Genomic DNA, 25,537 nt, shown 5'->3' with positions numbered 1-25,537 from the left:
TGAATGAGGAATGGTTGCAAAATCTGTACCTGTCTTTACAGATGAATCTAAGAATTCGAGTCTCAAGAACTGGTTTTACTATTTCTTCAAAGAGCAGGGTTGAATTAAGCAGACCTGCTCCTTCTGTCCTTCTCATGACCCCCTCAGTTATGCCTTTGTTTGAATAGCTGTACAGCAAACCAGCAGGTCATCTCTTTCTAAACTGTCTGCGTGGCTGTGGAAATAATTGATAGTGGCTTATGTATAGTAGGAATGAGTTTGGTAGGGGTAACAGCCACTTAAAAAAATAACAAAAGGCCTTTAGCTCTTTGGACAGCAAATAATTTTGGATTTTTTTGGCCAGTAGTGTTACTCTCCTTCCTCTCTCTTGGTTCATGTTGGGTGTACTAGGCTGCCTCTTTGCGAGCAGCTAAAAGAGTGCAGAGTATCTCAAAGTTATAGTCATTTTGGGCATGACTATATTGGGAATTCTGCCTTTTTAGTGAAAAAAATTTTTTAAAGGATGTTTAATATATTCTTAAAATTTAAAATAACAAAACAAACCATTAAAAATATGGAAATATTTTATTTAAAATAGCTCGTACTTCTCAAACATATCTCAATTTAAAGACTGCAATCAGGCTTTTCTGGCAAGACCCTTCATCTCTGCTGAAGATAATAATGGAGAGAGAGTGCATTGTAGATAGTTCAGCTCCATCGTATTTTTTTTATTGTGATGACTTCTGTGGATCCAGGGTATAGTTTTTTTTGAGAAATAGTATGAATTTATTGTATACAGTTGTCAAACATGATACATTTTTTGCTTGTTTGTTTGTTTTGGAAAGGTACTTTACTGATGAATATTTGAATTTCTCTAATATTTTTTAGGTTTTTCTATGTTGAGATATACTTTATATTAAGATAGGAAATGTCTTAGTCTTCAGAAATGAAACTAGATGGAAGGTTTACCTGAATTTGTGTTTTCACAATTCACAAAGGTTTAACTTCCTGTATTTTATTTTATAATCCTTACAGGAATTAGAATATTTACTGGAGAAATATAGTATTCTAGAAATGGATTTCTTGAAGGAAAAAAAAGAAAAAAAAGAAAAAGTCATTTCACATCAAGATGATTATAAGATGCTTCAGGTAATATTGTTTCTTTCTCGCAGTGTCTTATTGCTTTCAGGGGAGTTTTGTGTAGCATATACTTATATCCATCAAATCCTCTAAGTATCTAGAAGCCTGCTCCAAAGCCTTTTGAATTTAAAGAATTTCTAGAGTCTTCAGATTACAGTCTTATTTCAACATTAGCAGGAATATATTTTTAATAGTCTGTTTTCACATACGTACATCATTCTCAGTCAAATCACTCACCTACCTCACAGAACAGATTAAAATCACATTGCACAGTAAATGTGTGTTAACAGTATGAGTCAACATGTTTTGCAGTAGTTATGGCTGATTATTTGTAAAGTATTAGCTGACAGCTATGAGTGGAATAGTTTGAGTGTTGCAAAGTAAAAATCTGGAAAGTGTGACTAGATGGATGCTAGACAATGTAATTAGAATTTCTTCCATCATAAACATAAAGACTCTTCATTAAATACATGTTTCATAAATTTTTCATTCTAGTTTTCAGTCTTCCAGTTCAGCAGGACAAACTAAATATTATAGACTTAAAACCTTTCAAAAGCTTCTCATTGTTAATTCAGCTTTGCTTCAGTTTTTTGCTGCCCTGGATGGTTTAGTAACTGCTACATTCCTTCCCATTTGTATGTAAGGGTTGCTGTAGTAAAACATGTCCATTCCATATCTGTATTGAATTCCTGGCTCTAGTACTTCCAGAACTTGTGGTAATCTTTTTTTTCCTTTTTGTTTGTTTGTTTTTCTTGTGTATCTGTGCAACCACCTTACTCAAAGAAAGAAATGTTTGCTAGCTATATTATAAAAATAATAATTAAAAACGTTCTGATGTATGGAGTATTACTATTTGTTGGCTAAAGCTGATCACATCATTGTAAACTCTAGACAATAGAATTAGTGGATGTTATTTTTTAATATTTTCATGATTCTATTTAAGCAGAAGCATTTAAGTAGTGGGAATGTTACTGAGGTTTGCAAATCTCTGACTATATTATACCTTTTTGAGGAAGTCGGATTCAACAGTTTTCAAAAATGTCAGATGAAAGAGTCATAACCTTTAATTTACTTTGTAGAAAGACTCAGATACTTCCTCTTGTTGTCTTCTGGGTATAACCAGAATCAAATCAGAAGAAAAGTGAGTTGTGCTTCTAAGAGCTGACAGTTAAAATTACTTTCATGAAACTTGAATATTGGACTGCGTCTGTTAGTAGAGCTTTTAACGCCTATTTCTTTTGTCTTTCTTCTTTGGCTCCTAAAACACTAAGGTCAATACCTGTGGCCACACACTGGGTAAATTTGGCAGCTACAGAGTACAGATGTCCAGTTCTTTTTCCAGCGGAAACAGCTGGCTATTTGTGCTGTTGACTTGAGAAGTTTAAAAGCAGACTGTACTGGTGATTCTGGATTAGCTTCGGGAACTCTCAGGCTAAGATTTTTAACGGAACTGATTGTGGCTTCCCAAGCACTAGGTTTGCATTGACTTTATTCCTGTTATAAGAAAATTCTTTATTTTAATGTTTGAATCTAATATCAAAAACAAATGCCTCATGAGGTGGGTCTAATGGGTTATTTATGTGAACATGTATTATCTCATGCACCTTTATATTTACTAATTAATGGGCTTCTGGCATTTGTGGCATTCTCAAAAGCTGGTTTGGAGGTAATAGAGCCAAACTGCCAGTCAAATCTTCAAATAAGGTAGTATTTAGGTAAACAGACTTTTTCTTTTTTATGAGGTTATTGTGCTCAATTTGACTTTGTCAGCTAAGCCAGTTACTCTTTTTGGATTATAAAGGCTCTGTGACTTTGCAGGTACTGGAAGGAGTTCTGGCCGATTTTGAATTGGTGATTATATAGACCATTTTACATTGTTAGTCTCAGCTTTTAAGTATTTCCTGCTGATCCAGCTCTTCTCCAGGTCTTCTTTCAATAGATCAGTTCCATGCAAACAGTTGTACCAGTACAACAGAGGCAGAAGTTGAGGGTATGATTTAACAGTTAAGCTGATGTAAACCTTACTGCTGTGGGAACCTGACTTACCACTTTCTCCTAGCCACATATTTCTGAATGCTCCCTTGTAAATAAAATAGTTTTCTGTGAGATTAGCAAACTGATTGAAGGCTTCATAGGTCAGTCACCGTGTCAGTCACGTTTCCAAGAGCTTTCTGCATTTTTGTGGACTTTTTTTAACATCTGTGTTTCTCAGAGAAGAATGGAAAGTATCAAAATGTAAATAAAAAAAAATCCTTAGAATCTTAAAATAGATGACAAAACTGGGGAATACAGAGCTAGCCTTTTTGCTTATTAGAAACAAATTTTACTTCATTCTCTGAAACCTTTCTTCTTGTATAGATAATGGAAGCTAGAAGCTCCTTATTTCATTGCTGTCATCTGATCAATTCTTTTTCAATTGCAAATATTAATATGTATAAAGTTATTTAATCCTAGTCACAGTCCAGAACTTTCCTACTGCTATCTATATGACCCGAAAACAACTGAATTGTTTGTGTAAGAAGATACAAGTAGATTACTTTGATCCAGTTTTAATTATTGCAGGTGTTTTTTAAATAGCTGGAAAATGCATATGCAAGCATATAAGCTTTTCTGGTAGATACAGAGTGTGGATTGAAAGAATAAACCACAGATTCCTTGTTCAAGTGGCAGGTGAGAAAAGCAGAAAGGTGTAAATGAGACTTAATCTCATGATAACACATTTAACCTTTAATAGTGTTACTTCTTTTGAATCAAAGAATCTCTCAATTTTTATCACTCATATTCCTTTTTCTGATGCAAGTTATCTGTTTTCCAAATTTATGAGGTAGCACTCTGGCTTTGTAATAATCGGTTTTTGACTTTCTTCAGTAAATAATATTCCTTCGTATGCCCAGGGCTTCCATCCATTATGAACAGTTTCCTACTGTTCACTGGCAAAGAAGTGGTTGCTATTCTTTTCTCATTCTTTTCTTCCTCAAGGAAGGGTGACAACTCTGTTACCTCAGGGTGTTTTTTGCCACAAAAATATCTCAGTTAAAAATATTTTCGATCTTTTTTTTTTTTTTTTTGACTATATTGATACAAACATTTTCAAAGACAAAGTAAGGGCATAAAGCCCATACAAATGTTTTCCCTGAATTGGGTTGGTACTCTGAAGTGAATTGTGTTTTGAGCTAATCACACAGGATTCTAACTTTCTTCATCATGGATCTGAGGAAAAAAAGTGGTATTTAGTTGGGTAATACTACAAATGGAAAACTTGAAGGGGAGTGGTAATCAGTGATTCTAATCACTGGAACCAGAATTCAGAGTCTGTTTTAATGTTAGCATTGAACTAATAGATGGCAATGCAATGTTGTCACATTTATTCTTCTGTAAAAAAGTAAAAATTCTGTGATTCATCTAAATAAAATTAGTATAAAAAAAAAAAGACAGAGCAGAGCATGTGGTATTTTCACATTCTTAATGTTGTTTCTATGTGTTACTACAACGACCAGAGACAGTAAAGGGGCAGCAGCAGGTTCATAAATGAAATAAACAAATTGCTAAAGTCATTTGGATGTTTAATGCAATGGTCTCTTTGAGATCTAATACTCATGCAAGCTGGTAAAATTAGAGTTATGATTCCCATGTTCCTACTTTGGTATTTGTAATATTTTAAGAGGCAGAGTAACATACTGTACTTTAACTTCTTTGCATACAAAATGTAACTAGTTAAAATTGCTTTGGGAAGCGTAACTTTGAATTTTTTTTTGACTTGTGTGCATTGTTGCAACCATAAAATTGCATAAACACAGCTTTAGTATTATAATGCCTTTCATATTTAGACCGGAAGGAAGCAGATGCAAATATGTCTTTTTTTGCAGTCAAATAGACATATGTATATTCACCTTAACTTTTTTTAAAAAAATAGTGTCTGGGATCTAGCACCCTGCATAGGAGCTTAATTTTTACGATGACTTGTTTATCTGATAAGACTTCTGATGTTTGGTCTATCAGCAGACAATAGCATTTGATGTTTCACTAAGACCTGGACCGTTGTTTTCCTCTGCTATTTCTTTGATTTACCACATAGTCGTATTTGAAGTTGTACTGCATTGCTATTGGAAAATTCTAATTGCCATTTTACACATTTTTGCCACCATCAACCCTTTTTAGAAATTAAGTGAGTTCTTCTTTTCCACAAAACTGTATAGTTGGTGTGGTGCAATCTTTTCTTTTGAAATAGACTTGCTTTTTCTTTTGGCAGTTGATATCTATTCTTTTAAGTGCTGAAACAAAGTGCTAAACAAAATTTTTTTAATTGAAATCCTTTGTTTCTATTCCCCTCTTTTGTTTAGGGAATGTCTTTCTATATATATTTTTTTAAAGGCTTTGTGCTTATTTTACTTAACAATATTCCAATTGTTCAAAAAAGTTGTGATTAAAAATGAATTAGTTTTGTGCAATGATTTTATTTTGGAAAGGAAGCTTATACTGAAGGAAACATTTATAGATGAGTACATAATGATGCAGAGAAATTTCTGAGAAATGCCAGTAGGTCATGTTATGACACCTACCTGGAATTAAACTGCATGGTAATTTAAGTACAATCATTGCTGTTAGTGATGACATTTCATCTATTTATTTCAGTGGCTATTGATATTTGGGGATTTTTTCACTGGTTAGCTGTTAAAAGTATCATTTAAATTATGAAGTTTCAAATTATGAAGAAAAGAACTTTATTAAGTGTACTTAAGTAAAGGTAGGAAAGGGTAAACTTGAGATTTTGGGATACAGTTTCATCCCTCGTGGTTCTGAGGACTGTTTTTTGAGTTTCTATTTTTATTCTGATTACTATTGCCTGTTAATTTTGTTTTCTTTATATATTGCGTACATATATCACATGCATTCATATAGAATGCATACTTGATTGTGCCTCTTGGTTTTGGAGATGATGCTTCAAAACCTTAAAACATTCTTAGTATGGAATATAAGAATGAGAATTTTCTGTAATGTTAGATTGATCATACAATTTTGCCTTTAAGTAGAATTGTACAAACACTGATTTTTGATGTACTCATAATTTTGGTGAGTGCTTCATGTGTATCTCAAAAATTACACATAATACACATAAATTTGCTTGTACTCATAGAGGAACCACTCATCGTCTGCCAGCTTATTGTTTTCCATTATATTCAGGAGAACAAACTGTTTTGTACCCACCAGTTTAAACTGGATTCTAAACAGTTTGTTTTGAGTTTATATCAATACAGCTTTTTTAACATTAGGCTGTAGAGGAACATCTCCCATATACGGAGACACATTTAAGGAAATTTTTAAGTTTCTTCTTTTATCTAAGATTCTGTTAATTCTGTATGTTCTATCTGAATCCAGAAAAGTAACTGGAATATGAGGAATTACTCAGTGAGAGACTGCATTGTAGTTTCTTTATCACCTTGCAGAATGGTTGCCTGACCCACTTTTTAGGAAGCTGTTATCACCACAAGATACAGAAATATTTTATATGTGAAACAAAATGTGGAGGAAGCAGATTATGTATTAGAAGAATCTCTAATGCAGGTGTGTCTATTGCTAAAACAAAAGTTATTGTAAATCAGAGTTTTTTGTCAACTTTCTTATTCTGAATCATAAAAATAAATAATTAAGTAATGCTAAATAAACTTTAGTATGGTAAAAACCATGTTAAGGCTGAATAAACTATTGCAAGAAATCTAGAGCTGCATGTTGGTAATGCTTAAATTTTTTTCCACATGTATTTTAATTAGTCACACATTAATTTTTATCCTCCTTAATGGTCCAAGCTTTAAGGGTACAGCACTGACCTTTAACCATCTATCCTCTGTTACTTGACAATTAATCAAAATGGCATAGTCAGATTTGCAAGAATTTTATACAGCCTCTTGAAAACCACGGAGCTATGTTATATGCAATTTTAACAATAAAACCGATAGAAATTTAATATAATTTTTTTTTTTTTGTAAAGGGTTCTTATTCCCCCATTTGAAAATCAAAAAGTTATGGATTACCATTGTCTCATTCTCACTGCCCCCCATTTAAAACAGCTTTTGTGCTGTTTTGTGCTTAGGAGGACTTAAATAATTGATTTATTTATTTTTTTCAGTAGTAGCTTTTTGTAGATGGCAACTGTGAGATCAATCATTTGTCAAAATACTTTTTATCTAAAAATATTACAGAGGCTAATTAAGTTGTTTATATTTTTCTAATTATTTTAAAGCTCCTTTTCATTATCATCAGTTTTTGAATAAAGAATGTTAGGTAATGTGTTTATGGTCATGTTGCATGATATTATGTTTATGGATCCTTTTGTTTTTTCCTCTTTCTTTCAGTTTTAAAATCACTTGTCCTAACTGTTGTAGCCCTCTTTCCCCTCTGCTTTAGGTAGTTAATTGCTTTCAGGGTTGTATTGAGCCTCATGATATTTCACATTGTATCTTAAAACTTTCAATTTTAGATTCAAACAATATCTTAGGAATCTCAATATTATTTAAATAAATGACTGAATAAGTAAATACTAGCCCTAGTGTTTGCATGCTAAACTTCATATGGTGAAAAGAGAATATCTTGGAGCAGAGCTGGCATCAGACTTTTGCCATTCCAAGAACAGGAGACAAGATAATTCATTTTGTCCTTGCTGTTGATGATGGCAAGATTGAGTTTGGTAATGATGACAGAAGAGGTTCCAGAAAAAAGTGGGAATGTGGGTGGCTGAGAAGGATATAGAATCTTTGGAGAGCTGTGATCTTGATGGCCGAATGTCAGTTGTATTCCAAAGAAGGGAGGACAGCAGTTAAGAGTGAATAGAAGACTAGTAAGGATTGAGAAAAGGAAAGTTAATCATAATTATCACCCCTTCTCACTACTCTCAAAGTGATTTTGTCCAAGGACTGGGACTTCTAAGGAGACTTCATCCTATAGTGATGATGCCACGTGGCACTGATCTGGACTTTGGATGGCTGGTGTGCATAGGGCAAAGATGACCGTGCTCTCGTGACTGAGATATGGGTAACGTTTCTGGTCTGCTCCTTTCCTAAGGCTCCTCCTCCTTCCTTATCCCCTGCACTAATGGACTTTGCCCCTTCTTTCTCTGTTTTTAGTCCTTCTCCTATTTCCCCACTCATTTCTAATCTCACTTACATGATACATATACTCAGCCATTCTCTGCCTCCCCTCTGCCTCCACCTTCCTTCTTTCCTCCTCTTCCGGTGTTGACAACATGAGTCTGTTGGGAAGGTTACTGGGGAGTATAATTCTACCTCTAATGTTGGTCCTTCCCAGCATCTGAGAAAAGAAGGAACTGGGCTGCTTGTCCTCTCTAACCTCCTCAGCCTCTGTTTTATTGTTGATATGGGAGCCTGTCCATTTCCATTTTCTAGACCTACTGCATGTGATCCATCAGCTGGCCATATTGTAAGGGCTCACAATGGCTGAAACCCAAGGGCAGATGAGAGAAATCTGAAATGCACATCTCTATGCAGGTCTATGAACAGGACCTGTTCATGCTGACAATAGGAAGGTGTCAAAGTTGGCATATTTGGAATGAACACAATTGATCCAAGAGAGAAAGCTACCTATTCTAGAAGATCCTAGTATTGTGCTTTTAATGTACATAAGCAATGCTTGCCTTGCAGGAACATTCATTTCCTAAAGTAATTTCAAGAAGCAATCCTGCAGTTGGATACCTAGGAGAACAAGCTCTTGGAAGCACTGACAGTCAAAGTGGCAGGGTGAATTGGCCATGCTTCCTATAGTGCTAGCTGGTCATATGACCATTAAATTTTGTATTCTGTCCTGAAGACGTTTCTCTCAAGGAAGTATTCCCTGTGTCTTGTTACTTTAGTATTTAGTCTTTATCCTGCTTTGATGAAGACAGCAATTTCTCTATTTGGAAGGATAGCTCTTGAAAGCAATGCTATAGTGATGGACCTTAGCATCCAAAAATTTGTCTAGTGCCTTTATTTAGAACTTAAAATGATTTACAGCATGAGGAATCATGTTTTTCCTTCAAACTATAGTTCAACTTTAATTTCATATTATTCTGTCTGCAAAGTTTATCTCCATTTCAGAGAAACTGGGAAAGGGTATTTCCAAATTACTGGTGACTGATGGATTTACTTCTGGCTGCAAGGTGAATATACCTTGATATGTTCGTTGCAACAAATTTGTGGTCTTGGTACTTAAAGGGAAGAAATTATTTATGCTTTTCTGAGATTTTTTTTCCCCCAATTATCTCTATCTAAGTTTAAGGGAAAAGTTACTGTTCTCCTTTTCTTACACACTGTCGTGTTTCAGTAGGCTTTTAGTGGAAAAAAAAGCATAGCTGTAGCCTGTTCTGTTTCAATTAGATTTTAAGTAATTTCACCTTACCTTCAGTTTGGATTGGGGAAGGAGGGTTGAAAATATGGACTCAACCATACTGAGTGTATTCCAGCCATAACAGAGCTGGTCAGTTGAAATTTCCTGTTACCAGGAAGTTGGATTGTGAAACACAGTTCCTCCTCTTCAGCCAGCACTGGAGATTTAGGGATGATTGGTGTGTCATGTAAACAGGGAAAATACATACCATTTTGCCATTTTTCCTATTCTGTCTCTGAATGACTGAAGTAGGCTAAGCAAAACTACTTCTGTGCTTGCACACCAGCTGAGCTGAATTAGTTTAACAGCTATTTCAGTTTTGCCATGCGTTGAAACTGGAAATAATCTGGGCAATTTTAATGTATTTTCTCTAGTATTTTAAATGGGATTTGAATATCTAATTCACATAGGATTATTCATAAATGTCTCAAATTTGAAAATGGTAATGCTGTTGTGTTGGTTTTCCTTAATGGAAACTGGAGACTTACAGTTGTTGTTTCAGACTCTTCAGACTCTCGTGTGATGCTATGAGTGATACTGCTTAGGACTACAACACCAGTGATAAAGAACTCCTGAATGAAAGCTGTGCTATTTTAATTGTTTAATTAGTGAACACCAGCAAAAAGGTTAGAGTGACTCAAAGAAAACCTCTGATGGCATTTGACAGTTAAGTCAATGTTACATTTTTGCTATAGTGCTTTATAGTAAGCTCTTTGTTTCCCTATATATCATTTCTTAGTGTGAAAACTACTGTTCTCAGAATAATTGTGATAAAAAAGAAATATTCCATCTAAAACTTTATATTTCACTCTGTACATTTATGATTCAGAAAAAGGTGTTCTGCAAGAGACTGAAAACAGGTTTTGGAGGTATGTGCTTTTTGTGGCTAGAGTATTAAAAAATGTATATTTTCTTACAAAACTAGTATATGACTTACATCCTGTTAAATACCATCTTCTGAGAAAATATTTAGGTTGGTTTTAGGTGCAGACATAGAGGACGCAGAATACTAATAATGAAAAATAGGTGTTAAAAAAAAGTTATCTACTGTACCTGCAACTAAATTTATAAATGAGATTCCAGGAGACTTCACAGGGCACAGCAGGGTTTAAAATTACAGAACACTGTGAAAATTGGAGAATTCAGAAAAGGCACTTTCATAGACGGCATTGTATCTTTTTGCTGAACAGTTAAAGGTATTTATGGATGTGGTAATATCCCTTGCCCACCTCTGTTTCAGGTGTGTGCCAGAGACCTCACATTTATTTCTTCACCTTTTAAAAAATTCTTTTTTTTATGTACCCTTGTACTCTTTCTTCTGACACTTATTTTCCCTTAAAGTCTCTTTTTTATGAGTCATTTCAGACTTGTTTATCTTTTGGCCTGTATATTTTTTTCCAGTTTTGATGCCTTCATTCCTCTAAATTATATCTGTGCAGTATGGAAAAAATAACTTTATTTCTGTTAGGAAAAGCTTCTGCTCTCCTGCCTCATGTTTTCTTCTTTATTCCTTTAAACTTAATTTCCTTTTTATGAATTATTTTATATCCTTGTTTCAGAATGGTTAATTAGAAGAGTGGATATCAGACTTAGCATGCTAATTTTCTTTTTGAAGAAAATTTTCTTTTTTACAATTATGTACCTCCTTTTGTTGTCTGATTTTAAACAAGAAATTGTGCTTAGACAACTCTAATTTTTCAAGTGTGTAAGCATAAAAATCATTCCAATCTGACAACTTTCTAACTGCCCTTACCTGTTTTATGCCAGTGTATCCTAGATCTATTTCAATGAATTGACTAGTTTAAGTTCAGGGTGTCAAAAGTCCATCAGAGCAACTGCACATCTCTGTTTGTGCATTCATAGTAACTGTGTTCAAGATGATTCATCTTTTTCTTTTTTTTCTTTTTAAAATGGGAAGTCTTAATTGAGACCCTTTTGAAACACCCAAAGCATATTTAATCCACTGACAAATTGGAGGTGAGTCCCATCAAGTTTATCTCATCAAATTTTTCATTGAACCTAGCTTTTGTAGAAACAAAATGAGTTAGAACTGTGCAAAGTATACTCAAAATTAAGAAGACTCACATAGAATAGAACTTGCATGATTGAACTGTTACGAGAATGCTCGTAAGTTTATTAGCTGTTATTTGGCATGCAGTTTCTCAAAAATGCGAGGAACAGTACCAATAGAAAGCAACTCCGTATCTCTGGATCCACTTGATTCCTGTTTGTATTCAATGTCAAGCATCTGACACAGCTAATGTAGTTATAATGAGTACTTAGTCATTGCTAACTATTGAAAAATTAGATCTTAGTCAATATTAGTCAAAATTAGTCAGTACTTTTAATAGTGGTGTTTTTTCATGTTTATTTATTTGGGAGAAATGAGATGAATAACATATTAGGATGATATTTTGGCAATCTCCCTTTAATTGCTAAATTATCTCATTTTGATCGTAGTTCATTCATAAACGCTGGTCACAATATACTTGGGTATACTCCATTACTCCTTACTCCATTGGTGGATATTTTATTGTCCAATTAGAGTATTGGATAAACGCTATTTCATTTACTTCAAGCTGTATTTAATTTTTTTTATATATTTAGTACAAACTTGGTGTTGGAACAGATTGATCAGTTGAAATATTGTATTATTTGTCAAGTGTTAAACAATTTTATTTGTGTAAATGTATTCCAGTCTAACAAATTCATACACTGTAGTTTGTTTAATTAAGGAAAACTAGGGTGAATTGCATGTGAAAGTTAAATTATTCATACATTCTGTATCAACTGTGGAAATTCCTAATTAATTATGCCTTTAAAATTTAGTTTCTCTTTACTTGAGTGTGCAGTTGCTGAAACTTTTAATACATAAGCAAAATGAGTAGCACCTTACTTTCAACAAACAGTGATGTAAACACCTACTACCAAGGGATAACAGATTATTTCTGCAAAGCTCCTGATACTGGGAAAGCAGTTACACCGTTTAAGTATTAGTTATTGCAGTGATCATAATAGAACATAAATATAGCAAATTGATATCATCAAGGTTTTACAACTAGCAACTGACTATGAGAAACTTAAAAGGACAAAATAAGATTTGGGAGTTGGAGGAAATAAGGTAAGGTAAAAGTCAGCCCTGATCATATTCCAACATAACTAGATTGCTGATCCGCATTTAATTTTTTCTCTTTAAATACAGTTATGTATTTATATCATCAGTTTCCTGTTATAAGTTCTCATGCTGAAAATTTTTGATTCTCCTTATATATAACTATATAGACACTAATTACTTAGTTCATTGTTACTGTTTAAAAAAAAAAAGTTTTGCTGCTGAGACTTGTATATTTTTTCCCCATTATAGGCTTACAAGTTCCATAACAGAATGTGGCATTTAAAATAATCATGTACTCAAAATCTTGAGAAATTTTTTTTTTTTTTTAAGCTTTCTTGGGTAAAGTTTCATCGACAGCCTGAGTTCTTCTTAAAAGAAAACTACCCTAATCAAAACTAGAACATCTGCTTTTAAACCTGAAGGATACTGAGATAAATTAACTGCTGTTTAAAACAAGCTTTCCTTGTCCTATGCAATTCCTTAAAAATAAATGTATTATTTAAACCTATTGCTAGACAGGAAGTATTTTGGTTTTGGATTTAAGTTACAAATTTAAGCATCCTCAAATGGCTAATTATTTAGGTTGGTCAACATAGGATGATCAACATTTATTGCCAGAAATATTATAATGAAATCTTACTTATAAATCTACAAATGCAAGCCTGATTAATACTTAAAAAATAATCCAAGATACTGTAATAAAAGACTGTGAGAGTAGTTTGGAATTTCTTCATGTATTGTAAGTTTGGGTCCCCCCCCCCGCTTAAGAATAAGTGCAATATTACTGGCCACAGTTAATGTTATAGTTCATTTTTATCTAGTGGGAACAATCAGGTTCCTGTGCCTGGTTTTCTGAAGACTGAGGGTATAGACTAAGTTTGAAGATATGTATACAAAGAGATGATTTTGTCATTGCAAAGCAAATTTCTATTCATCTGCTAGATATAGAAGCTAAAATAAGGCTATGTAACTCAAAGCAGCATAAAAGGGAAAAAAAAATATTGTATTTGAGCTCATATGCAAAAAAGAATGAGAAATCTTCCCAACCAGCATTACATTCAACCACTATAACCAGAAAAGTAACATTTATGATCAAAGAGCCTCCTTATTAACGCTGACAAATATCCGTTTTCCATTTCATTTACTAAATCATGATTTCAGGCAGTGTTTAACGTTAATTGTTGCTAGTATATGTGGCATTGCTTTGCAAGGTATTTTGTTAAAAGAATCCTTTTGTACTATTTAATAATTACGGCTTAAAACTACTAACAAGCTACTGTTATTATTGAAGTGCCTCAACTGTGTAATTTTTGTTTTAAATACAATATTACATGACATATTTGTTTCCACTGGGGAAAATTTGATCTCAAACTGATACCATGTTTTTTATGCTTATGTAGCAGTTCCAATTTTTGTTTGAACTATTGTCCTGTTTTTAGCAGTAACCAGGGTTAAATGCTTCAGGTTGAAAACTCAAGAAATTCTGTAGCAGATTATGTTGAAATTAACTGCTTGTAGGGGAGAACTTGCTGTCCTTCATGCATTGTTGTGTTGTGTCTTTTAGTATTTATTGAGAGGTTTTGGATATTGCTGTCACTTGCATTAGATTTGCTTCTTCCCTCTTGTAAATGGAGACAACTGTAATTTTGGTCACAAAATGCAAACAATGTCTGGGTTTCATTTGGAGTATGATCGTGTGTATGCTGTCTGAGATTACCTGAACAGAATTCTCTGATGGCCAGCCATAAAGCAGCTGCATGCAGCTGGAATGGTAGAAGGTTGCTTCAATGAATAGGACTTGGACCTGCTGCTTATAAACATTCATTTTAGCCACTTTGCTGCATTCAATGTTATTGTTTTTAAGATAGATTAAGATTTAAGATTAATACTGTCCTCATTTACTAAAAATATGATGACTGTATTAACTGAGGAAAATTATTCAGGGATTTATGGGATTCTGCCAAAAGCACAGTGGACATCTTAGGTGCAGGGGAAAAGAATACTGTAGCTATCCTGTAGCAAAGACTATAGGAGTAGTCTAATAATATCTTATAAGTGAAAATACTATGCAAAATTCTCATATGGATGACAGTCTAGTAGCATTTGCTCCCTTTTTACTTTGCTTTCACAATTTCTTTCAAGAGCTGAATGCTTATTAAATAGTAATAGAGCTCTTTGAGGTATGATGCAATTCCTAGGACAGTATTTCATAAACTTTCAATGCATTGCTATTCTGTAACCAGCAATTAAATTATCTTTCCAGATTCTAATCACTGACATAACAGTATAAGGGTACCTGATTAGTCTTCCATTGCACAATGGAAACTCAGTAGTACTTTGAAGGAAAAAAATAATTTTTAATTCAATTTTTGAAATTTTGCATTTTTAATCTGTTGCACTTTTTCAGTTTTCTAATGTGGCTTCCAGTCTTTTAAATACCTTTACATCTACTTAATAAATCTTCATGCATCCAGTTGAGGAAGGCCGTACTCCAGAAGGATTTGCCTTCTCTTTTTCAAAAGGCTTTTAGCCAAGAGCCTTACTTTAAGCAATGTTTATGCCAACCTGAAGAGGGGAGCTGCTCAGAATGAGAAGAACGTGTCTTAATTATGATTTTCTCATCCAGATTAGCCAATTTGTGGGAGGTCTGATGTAGTGTAAAATACCAATGAGTTTCAAATGAAGTTAAAAAAACAGCTAAAGCTTTTCGTCAAAACTCAGTCCTAATGCTATGGCCTTTTAAAATCTAATTACAGTTTGATTTGTATTATACAACAAAGAAAGCGTGAGCTTGTTACTGCATCCCTGCCAGCTGGCTTGGAAGGGAACTGAGGGACCTTGAGCAGGGTGGCGTATGTATGGTCTTAGTTTGTAGAGCTGGAGGAAGTAAGATTTGTATCCAAATTAGAATCCCCCTGCCTCTCCCTCTTGCTTTTTCAGCAACAGGAGTGTATTCTTGCTCTCACTGTTTCACCCTACTCTTGATTTTTGTGGGGAAAATAGTGTTTTCTGGCCTTTCTTCTGCTTTTTTTTTTTTTTTTTTTTTTTTTTTTTTTTTTTAGCTGCCGCATATTGAATAGATTAAAGAAGGGAGATTTGGAGAGTTACTGTTGTCCAAAGAAAGAATTTCAAAGATGAGAACCATGGTTTTACCATTATGGGAGGAAAGGAGAGAATGAGAGGGGAAAGTATATTGTAGAAACAATGTAATGGCGAAGTGACAGAAGATCTGGAGAGTAAGTGAGTGTTAGACACAGGAATGGGAAAGTCAGTTATTACCTCAGTTATGTGTGTGCAAGTCTTGGAGGGAAGTGCATTTTCTGAACTGGGACAATGGGAAAATAAAAGACTGAGACTGTGTGAGAGAACAGATGAGAAATTAAATTTTATCCATGTTAATTCTGTTTATGTCACTTGATCTCTCTTCTCAGGGTTTGAGGGGGGAGGGGAGGGGAGGGAAGAAGTTTTTAGGCAGTTTTCTTTCAGTTCTTTACTTGTGAAAGACTTTCTATAATGGGAAAGTTCTTTTTTGGATATCCCCATACAGCTTCAACTGAAGTAAATAAAAGTTTCAATTGAAAGCCAAACTTGACTTAAGTATTTTTTCTAACATTGTCTCCAACTTCAGGTTTTATCCTTCAGTTGTTGTAATTCTGTTTGCTCTTACATTTTTAAAAAAACTAATCTGTATTTCAAAAGAAGTGGTGGTGTTCCTCAAGGAGTCTCTTTCTCATAGTTTCTTCTTTAAAGTCTGAGTACTAACCAGAAAAACTGCAAAGCAATTTCCAGTCACCTCCAAAGCATAGTGACTTTGTCAGTCAGAAGTTAACAGCAGTAACTTGGGGGGAAAAAAACAGTTTGTGAAGGCAGATCTGAATAAACTAGTATTGCAATCCTAGTAAATAAACTAGTACAGCAGTGCTGATGAGGGGGTGGGGGTAAAGACATGGTACTTTTTCAAGTTATTGTATATTAAGACATTAGTTTTATGTCCATCTTTCTTCATTATCTTTTTGAGACGATATGTAAAAGAGAAGTAAATGGAGCATGTCAAATACACCTTACTAAAAAATAAAAATAAAAAAAAATCGCAGAATCACAGAAGGGTTGAGGTTGGAAGGGACCTCTGGAGATTGTCCAAGTCCAACCCCCCTGCTCAAGCAGGGTCACCTAGAGCATGTTGCACAGGATTGCATCCAGGCAGGTTTTGAATATCTCCAAGGAAGGAGACTTCACAATCTCTCTGGGTAACCTGTTCCAGTGCTCTGTCACCCTCACAGTCAAGAAGTTTTTCCTCATATTCAGACGGAACTTCCTGTATTTCAGTTTGTGCCCGTTGCCTTGCATCCTCTTGCTGGGCACCACTGAAAAGAGTCTGGCTCCATCCTCTCTACGCCCTCCCTTCAGATACTTGTACACGTTGATAAGATCCCCCCTCAGCCTTCTCTTCTCCAGGCTGAAGAATCCCAGCTCTCTCAGCCTTTCCTCATAAGAGAGATGCTCCAGTCCCTTAATCATTTTAGTAGCTCTCCACTGGACTCACTCCAGTAGTTCCATGTCTCTCTTGTATTGGGGAGCCCAGAACTGGACACAAAATGTTGAATTTTGTTTCTCTTAGCATGTCTTTTGAAAGACACAGGTTTGTGCATATTTTTGTTTTCACTAAGATGTTAGCATTTTGAATATTTATCCTATGAATTCATTTGCTTTTTTCATCAGTTTTTACAACAGGATCATGCTTTTAAGCTGGATAAGCAGAGATAGTTTAGTGATCTGTAGTTTTTAAAAATTTAGCAGGTGTAAATGTTTTTAACGGTTTTCAACAAAATTAAAAAAAACAGAATTAAAAACCAATATTATAATAGTTTTTAGTTACCTATAAGTATTAATGCAATGTCCATCATTGCTGAGTTTTTCATAATATATTACTTCTGATATGTTCTGGTTTAAATAAAAATTGTCAGTGTTGATTGCATTTACATTTTATTGAAACTAAAGATTTTGCTGGCATAATTTTTGATGATTTAAGAGACTTGTTTGCTTAGAGAAGAAGAAAATAGACTAAACATGAGCCCTCTTAGTAGAGATTCATTTTTTTCTCAGGAAATTTAATCAGAGAAAAGCTCAGGTAACTAAGTCTTCACTCTTTTGAAATAAGTAGTTCTGCTTTTACTTCAGTGACATCAATATTTCATGTGAAGTGAATAGATAAATCCCTTTTTTGTTTGGCTTGTGTCTGTTTTCATTTCCTCACAGGTTAAAAATAAATGCATGTTTTCACAGGGGAGTGCTCTTTAGATGCCTAAGCCTATATCTAGGCTCTGAGTATGAGCTTTTTTTTTTTTTTTTTTTTTTTTTTTTTTTTTTTTTTTAATACAGGTGTTGTACAACTGGAGCTTTATGGGTGACAGGGAGCTATAGATTGTCATCATCTTTGCTAATCAAATCAAGTCCTTAAATGCAGACTTAGGAACTAAATACTACTATCTTTTTGACCATTTTATGTGTTGCTTGCAAGGGGAGGAAGCAAGAATACCTTCCTTCCCTCAGATCTGAGTTTAACATCCTCTTACTTTTAAGAAATGTCACTTCAGCCACCTCAGAGCCAATAAAAACGAATAACCAAAAACCAGACTCCTACTCATCAAGCAACACAAAAATATAATCATTTTTTAGAGACCCTTCTCAAATGTGCATATGTGAATGCATGCAACCTGGGAAACAAGCAGGAGGAGCTGGAGCTAGACCTCCATGTGCAGATGCAGAGCTGTGACATCATTTGAATAACGGAGACATGTTGGGATACTTTGTTGTTGGAGTTTTGGTATGGATAGGTACTAGTTCTTTAGAAAGGACTGACATGGAGGAGGAAGTGGTGGGGTGAAGGAGCAGCTCAGATATATGAAGCTCTTCTATGGAATAGGCAGCAGGATGGTAGTGAACTTGTGGGTCAGGATGAGAGAAAAGGCCAATAAGAGTGACATCATGGTGGGAGTTTGTTGCAGACAACCCAGCTGGGGTGAGGAGGTGGACAAATCTTATAATAACTTTTTGGGGGATGTGATAATCAGTGGCAACCTTTGCTGTGGCAGCCATGAAATATTGGAGTCCAAGTCCCTGAAATGAGTGAGGAAGTCTTGCAGCAGAGTATAGACTACAGACTTCAGGAGACTAGACTTCAGTTTAGTCAGATGCTGAGAGTGCTGTCTGCTGTTACTATGAGATGCCATCTCGGAGACTAAGGAAAGTCCCTGATGACTGGAGAAAGGCAAGGATGATCTGGGGATATACAGACTGGCCAATCTTTTGGTCCTTGGAAAAATCATGGAGCCAGTCCTCTTGGAAGCTTTTTCTGGGCACATGAAGAAGGTGACTGGAAATAGCCAGCATGGATTTACTGAAAGGTAAATCATTTCTGACCAACCTGATTCCCTTCTGTGAGGAGAAGACTAGACTGTGGATAAGGAAAATGCAGTGTATGTTGTATACGTTGACTTCAGTCTGGGGAAGAGACGGCTTAGGGGGAACCTAATGGAAGCTGTCCAATACTTACAAGATTGCCAGAAAAGATGACGCCAGGCTCTACTGATGTGCATAGCAGGAGAACAAGTGGTAATGGTCATAAATTGAAACATGGGAAGTTCCAACTTGATGAAAGGAAAAAAAAATTTTGTGATGAAGATAATTAAGTATTGGGATGTTTTGGGCAGAGAGGTGTGGAATCTCCATCCTTGGAGATCTTCAAGCTCTGGCTGGACAGAGCCTCAAGCAATCTGATCTGAATTCAGTGCAGATACTGCTTTCAGTAGGAGGTTCAAATTCTGGGTGACCTCCTAAGGTGCCTTCCAATCTGAATGATTGTGTGATTTTCTGATTTAATAATTTGATCATAAACAGAGAAAAATAAATAGTCTAATCCCAGTCACTAAGGTGATAACTCAAATTCAGAGGATACTCCCAGGGCTGATTTATATGGAATGTTTTACTCAAAACTGGTCTAGGTAGCTGCTAGCAAAAAGACATTAGCAATTAAGGGCAGGGTCAGGAATGCCTGTACCAAAAATCTGATTAATACAGTATTTAAAATATACTAATCAGAATATCAGTTACTGTAAACTGAAATCACAGTTGTATGGAGGTATAACATTTTTGGTATTTTGAATACAACTGTCCTGTTAGAATAGGAACTCCTATTATCCAACATTTCTAGGTTCGTAATATAATGAGATTTTGCAGTAAGCAAAATATGGTCATTCAAAATGTGGAAGTGCATGAGGAGTTCTGTAAAATAAGAAACACTAAAGAGAAGGGTGTATTATAAAATCTGTGCATCTGTGACTTGGGTATCTTTTTCTGGACTGTGGGAGATGCTTCCAGATAGGACTCTTCTGAAGTTACACAACAAACTCTTCCCTTTCAAAGCTGAAGAGATATTGTTCTTGTCTTTTAAAAGATGGTAAAAGATGTTAGTTCTTCTGCTTTCTTTTGATTTGCTTTTTGTTCTCTCTGGCAGAACTTGAAACTTATGTATCTATTTAGATCATGTATTTTTTTTTTCCCCTGCACGCTCAGATTATTTATGGTTTGCCAGATAAATTTAACAAATAACCAACAATTTAATCTAGAAGCTGACAATTTGATAACTGTTCTTTGGGTAAAAGCAAAATGTTGGAATAAGTTACAGATGCAGTTTTCATTCTGCCTTGGGCACTATGATCTAAATGAGAAGAGTTCTATTTCATAACCCCTTTTTCACTTGAACAAGAAGCTTGTTTTGCGGATCCTCAGATGAAGCAGTCTATAAGAAAATAGTTTAGATACTGAAAATGAATAGAAGTTCAGATATATATGTTCAAATATAAAGATATAACTTCTTTTACTGTTGATTTTGTAGAAATAACAATGTTTGTATTGTACTTCAACTTATTTTTCATGATGCAAAAACAAGGAAGAAAATAATTTATTCTTTCACATCATGGACAAGTTTTTAAAGATATGTTAATCTTCGAGTCTTTTCATGTAATGATGCCATGATTTGTTACTTTATATCTTCCAAACTTAAATCTTAAGATTTCCATTTTCCCTTAAGTGAACTTCCTACCTAGATGCTTTTGAAGCTATTGGACTGAATGTCAAGTTTCTTTGTAGACTTCTTGGGCTTTTAAACATGCGTTATCATGGGACAGGAATAAAGCTATGCTTTAGGAATGTTTTATAAACATCACTGAATATAGCAACTCTGTGAAAAATCAACATGCATTATTTCAATCACTTTTATTACTAAAACGTACATTTATGACTTCTGTGAGGTTAACAGAGCTGCAGATGGAAATGTTACCATTTTTGGCACAGAAGGTATCTTCAGCTGAGTTACATTTTTGGTATATTTAGATAAATGGTGGTTTTAATCACTGTGCACTGTGAAAGTTTAGTGTGTTTGAAACTAGGAATAAAAGATATATCCAGGAAAAAAAAAGTATTAGAAAACAACATATGCGCTGTAATGAACTATAGGCAATGTGTCCTGTGGAAATATTCTGCTGTTTGCTTTGTAATACTAAGGCAAGACCTTTCTAGGGCTTTCTGTGGAAAAGCACTGTATTTTAAGAATTTGGAGTCAGTCAAAGAAGGCTTCACGAGTCATATGTACTATTCCATTTACCATATCTGCTTTGCTAGCAAATTAATACTAAAATTACTTAATATTAGTTAACAAATTAGTCAACAGATTCTGCATGTGAGATAACTTTTCTCTTGTCTTTCTTGGTTAATTTCCTCCTCAACTGAGAGTTTTTATGCTTACATCCTGTAGAATAAAGGAGCAGATTAAATCTGTAGTTATTTTTCACAAAATATTAATATCTTAAATGTAACAAAATAAAGATCCACATAATGAACTGCACATGCTTGAAGAGTTGAGTTACATCTGCTGTGGGAACTATAACCATTTTTTTTAGTTTTGAGCATGTACAGTCTCTGCCATACTATTTCATTTCCATACTTTTTCACATTTAATCAGTCATAATCTTTCCCAGCAGACTGGTCCATTCTCACTCAGCTCCAACAGAGTTCTAACTCAGCAGGAAATGTCCTCACCACTCTGTTAGGAAGTTGCTCATGGAAGTCTGTCCACTACCTCACTTCATTATTCACTTCAAGGTTGGTTATTGTTGTATACTTCAGGTAGCAATGATAGTTACCTGTATAAAATAAATGACAGCATCTCCTTGGTTCCTGTGGTGAACTTAAGGTTGTGCTTGCTGCATTTCTGTTGATAATGAAGAGAAATCTGAAATAGTCTTCCTTTTCTTCCTATAAAAAAAATATTTCTCCTTATATCCTTAGGTTGTCAGTCCTATCTTTTGCTAGGATGTTGGCAATATGGTCAAAGTGAACCATGCTTTACTATTGATCTGAAGACAGTCCTGTGTCTTAGCTCTTAAGATAGAATGAACATTATTTGTGATGAACTGAAATAGTGACCGATCTGCATCTCATGTACAATACCACACTCTAGCATGTCTATTAACTAGCCATTATGGACTGATTCTGATCATATTTAAATCAGTTTTGCAGTGATTTAATTCTACTGTATTCAGTGGAATTATTTTTGCCTTATACTTTGGTGAGCAGGAGAAAGTATATATGTTGAGAAGTTACCAGTTTACTAACAGAACCAGTATGATACCAACTGTAATTTGTTATTGACTTTATTATAAAAAATGCTTCTGAAAAAGGAAAAAAAAAACTTTCTTGTAGAGAGGAAAATCTTGATGTAATGGAGGAGTTGATTCTCATATGAAGAGTCAAAATGATTTAATTATACAGAGAAAAAACTGTGTGCAAGATGAATGTGAAATTTGCCTTCTAATTTAGTTGCCTGTAGACAACTACATTTTGTTGCCTTTTTGCTGTAGTACTGAAGTTAGGGGGAAGAGAGAATATCACTTCCTAAGATGCTGGCTCTGACTTGCAGATAATTCTGGAGCTATCACAGCCTTGCAGAAGATAGACAAAGTCTTCATCAACTCAGATAACTGCCTTGCACATGACATATACTAACAGACAACTCTTCACAAGTGTTACGGAAGCATGTGTAGAGTTATCACGTGGGTACACTGTATTGATTTAATGTTTTATTGATATGTTTTTACTAACTGATAATGACTTTTTTTAAACAGAGTTTCAGAATAAGCACAAAATGTCAGTTGATCCCAAAACACAAATTTTCTTATTGTAAATAATAATTCATTATTAATGAGAGTGGGCAAAATTTTAGGAACTTTTTCTGAATTCATTTTATTTCTTCCATCTTTTTATTTCCCCCTATAAGCGTGATTTCTTAGTACTGTTGTATGGTTTTGGCTTTTGCTTCATTTATGTATTATTGCTCTATTTTTTTTTATGTCACAGCTTATGATTATCGATATCCTAATAAATTCTGTCTCTTATTTTAACTTCTTTAATCACAAGAGCAATTAAAAAATCCTTGGGAAAAATGTACCTGTGGAGAAAATGCCACAAATTGAATAGACATGATATAAATTCATTTATTCAGTTACTTAAATGTTTTGTTGGTGCTAGTTAATGCTTTTGGTGTTAGTTCTGCCTGCTATAGAGCTGGCACTGTGAAATTATTATGGTGTTTGCTGTTGTGGTCTGATCACTATCAAAAGATACTTTGATATGTAGCCATTTGTCTCCTTTTTGGGTGACTCTGGTGGCCCTAAGTTGCAGTATCAAGCTTCTTTTTGATGCTGGTTACAATATGGGTCAGGAGCACTGACACAAGAAAATATTTTTCTAAGCATCTTCTTTGACAAACCAGTCCAGTATAATAGGTCTCTGTTACTTCATTCACTTTCCTCCTGTTTTGTGGTATTCTAAAACTTTGCTATTACAAATCTTATTGTCTCCTAGTACTGCTGGCCTCTTCTGCCACTCTTTTGCCATAGTGCAGCATACTTTGACTCTACCCATAGTGTGTGGACCAAACCAGCAGTGTATTGAGTAACAAACACGCTGGCTGCCAGAGTGTCAAATCTTTCTTATTTACTCTCTGAAAGGGATAAAGCATTCTAGTAGAACTGTAATTATCTTCTCTGCTTTTTGTAATGGAAAGAAATGGGGTTGCTTTGAGTTAGATGAGAAGAAAGTGAGACAGAGTATCTTTTCTTCCCTTCTGATAGACAGTTTTACTTACTGCTGTTGCGGTATGTGTGAAACTTGCTGGTATGCCAAAATGGAAGGTTAGTAGGGAATCTGTACAGAGTCTGTGGGTAGCATGCACACATGTCCCCAAAAATTCAAGACATTCTGCCTCTTGAAAATGTAGCAGAAAACCTATCAATTTAAGGAGAAATACATGTTGGTGAGTAAATACAAAGAAATTAAGTTGCAGGTCCTTCTTCTCCTTTCCCCCCAACAGATCTCTCAAATCTTTCTTCTTGCAGTTCTTGCATAGTACCCTATTGAGAGATGTCACCCTTACACTTCCCAATATTCACATAGACATGCCTAACACTTCTGTCGAAACATCGGATGTTAACAAAGACCGCTGTTTAAACTGTTTATGCTAACTATGGTTCATTTAAACTGAAGTGATTTAGGAAGTAATTCAGTGCAGAGGTCTGAAAGAAGTGTTAATGCAGTTGGCAGTCAGTGACAAGCAGCTGGAAGACCAGTGGTCAGTAGCCTCTTCTGCTAGCGCATCTGATTCAGATGCCTGCCTGCCCAGCTACATCCCTGGGCTTTCTGATAAGTGTTCTTCTAAAGTGGTTTATGATTCCCAGTGTCCCAATAAGAGAAAATGAGAGTCTAGAGTCACTTCTTTGCTTTAGGCTGTAAGAAAGCTTTCAAAGTTTGTTCCTGTATTCTCATTTTTTATCATTCAAGCTATATCTAGTGTATTCATGAAGACATATGCATTTGTTAACATTAAAACATCTTTGCAAACTATTTTTGTATAAGACAATATATATTTGCTCATGTAAGAGTCACAAAACTGAAAGACTGAAACGCTGATAATCACTGAATAATGAGTTATTGTCTGTTACTTTTGTATTGTGTCAGTGTAAGATGCTGACTTCTCAGTGTTATCTAGAATTTTGGTCACAAAATTAAAAAACAAACAAACACCCTCCCCCCCAACCTTCCATCTTCCAAGTTTCTGTTTAATTACCTGTCAGTGCTGTGATGTGAGATTCTGTCCATGAGAGCACAAGCATACAAGGTAAAAGTCCTCTGAAGATCATTTTACTGAAATTCCAAACCTTTCAACTCTCGTTTGATTACTTTCTTAAAAGCATTTGTGAAATACAGGAAGGGAACAGCAAAATTCTTGAAAAACCCTCCAAAGTCATAAAAACCATACAGGAGGACACTACAAGAGGGAGAAAACACATAATTCCCTCTAATATGGAATCTATATATTGCATCTTAATTTTAGGTCTACACCATTCAAAAGTTTTCAGACCTTGCCTTTTCTTTCTTAACACCAGAGTACAATTTTTAAGAGTAGTTATGTCAACGCATAAATACATATTTTCCACAGAAACCAGGGTTTATTTTGAGGATTTGTGAGGAATTGTCATGACCATTGTTAATCAAATCAGTGTGCTGCTGTTATTGGAAGATTTCCCTTTTGTTTATAGTGAAATCATGAAACTCAGGAACTTTGGTGTATCTTCATTATTAGACAGTAAATCAATGCATACACTTCCAAAATGTTACTTAAAGTTTCTTTTGGTCTTCTCTTTATTGAATATTACAAGGACCAAGCACACATTCTGTTGAGTGATATATCAATACGATTATGAAACAATATTTGACAAACTTTCGGAAGAAAAGGCCTGCCATCCTCAGGAGGCATTGAATTGCACTCTTTTACAAGTTAAAAGAAGTAAACTTAAAGGTCTGCTATCTTAG

At 34.7% G+C, this 25,537-nt stretch overlaps 1 protein-coding gene across 17 annotated transcripts in view; it reads left to right on the top strand.

The window, feature by feature from the left end:
* The window catches only part of CCDC91 (coiled-coil domain containing 91), a 176,751-nt gene that overhangs the window by 45,179 nt on the left and 106,035 nt on the right, over window positions 1-25,537 (top strand). For all 17 annotated transcript variants that reach the window (XR_010885611.1, XR_010885614.1, XR_010885615.1 and 14 more), the window contains one exon: window positions 1,015-1,128. Coding sequence is in view for 13 of the 17 variants with exons in the window: in XM_067304538.1 (XP_067160639.1) it covers window positions 1,015-1,128 (114 nt within the window). In the remaining 4 variants the exon portion in view is untranslated. The remainder of the gene's footprint in view (window positions 1-1,014; window positions 1,129-25,537) is intronic.

The sequence above is a fragment of the Apteryx mantelli genome, chromosome 1 (genome assembly GCF_036417845.1).
Source record: "Apteryx mantelli isolate bAptMan1 chromosome 1, bAptMan1.hap1, whole genome shotgun sequence".
NCBI classification, from domain to species: domain Eukaryota; kingdom Metazoa; phylum Chordata; class Aves; order Apterygiformes; family Apterygidae; genus Apteryx; species Apteryx mantelli.
This window is presented reverse-complemented; position numbering and strand designations above follow the sequence as displayed.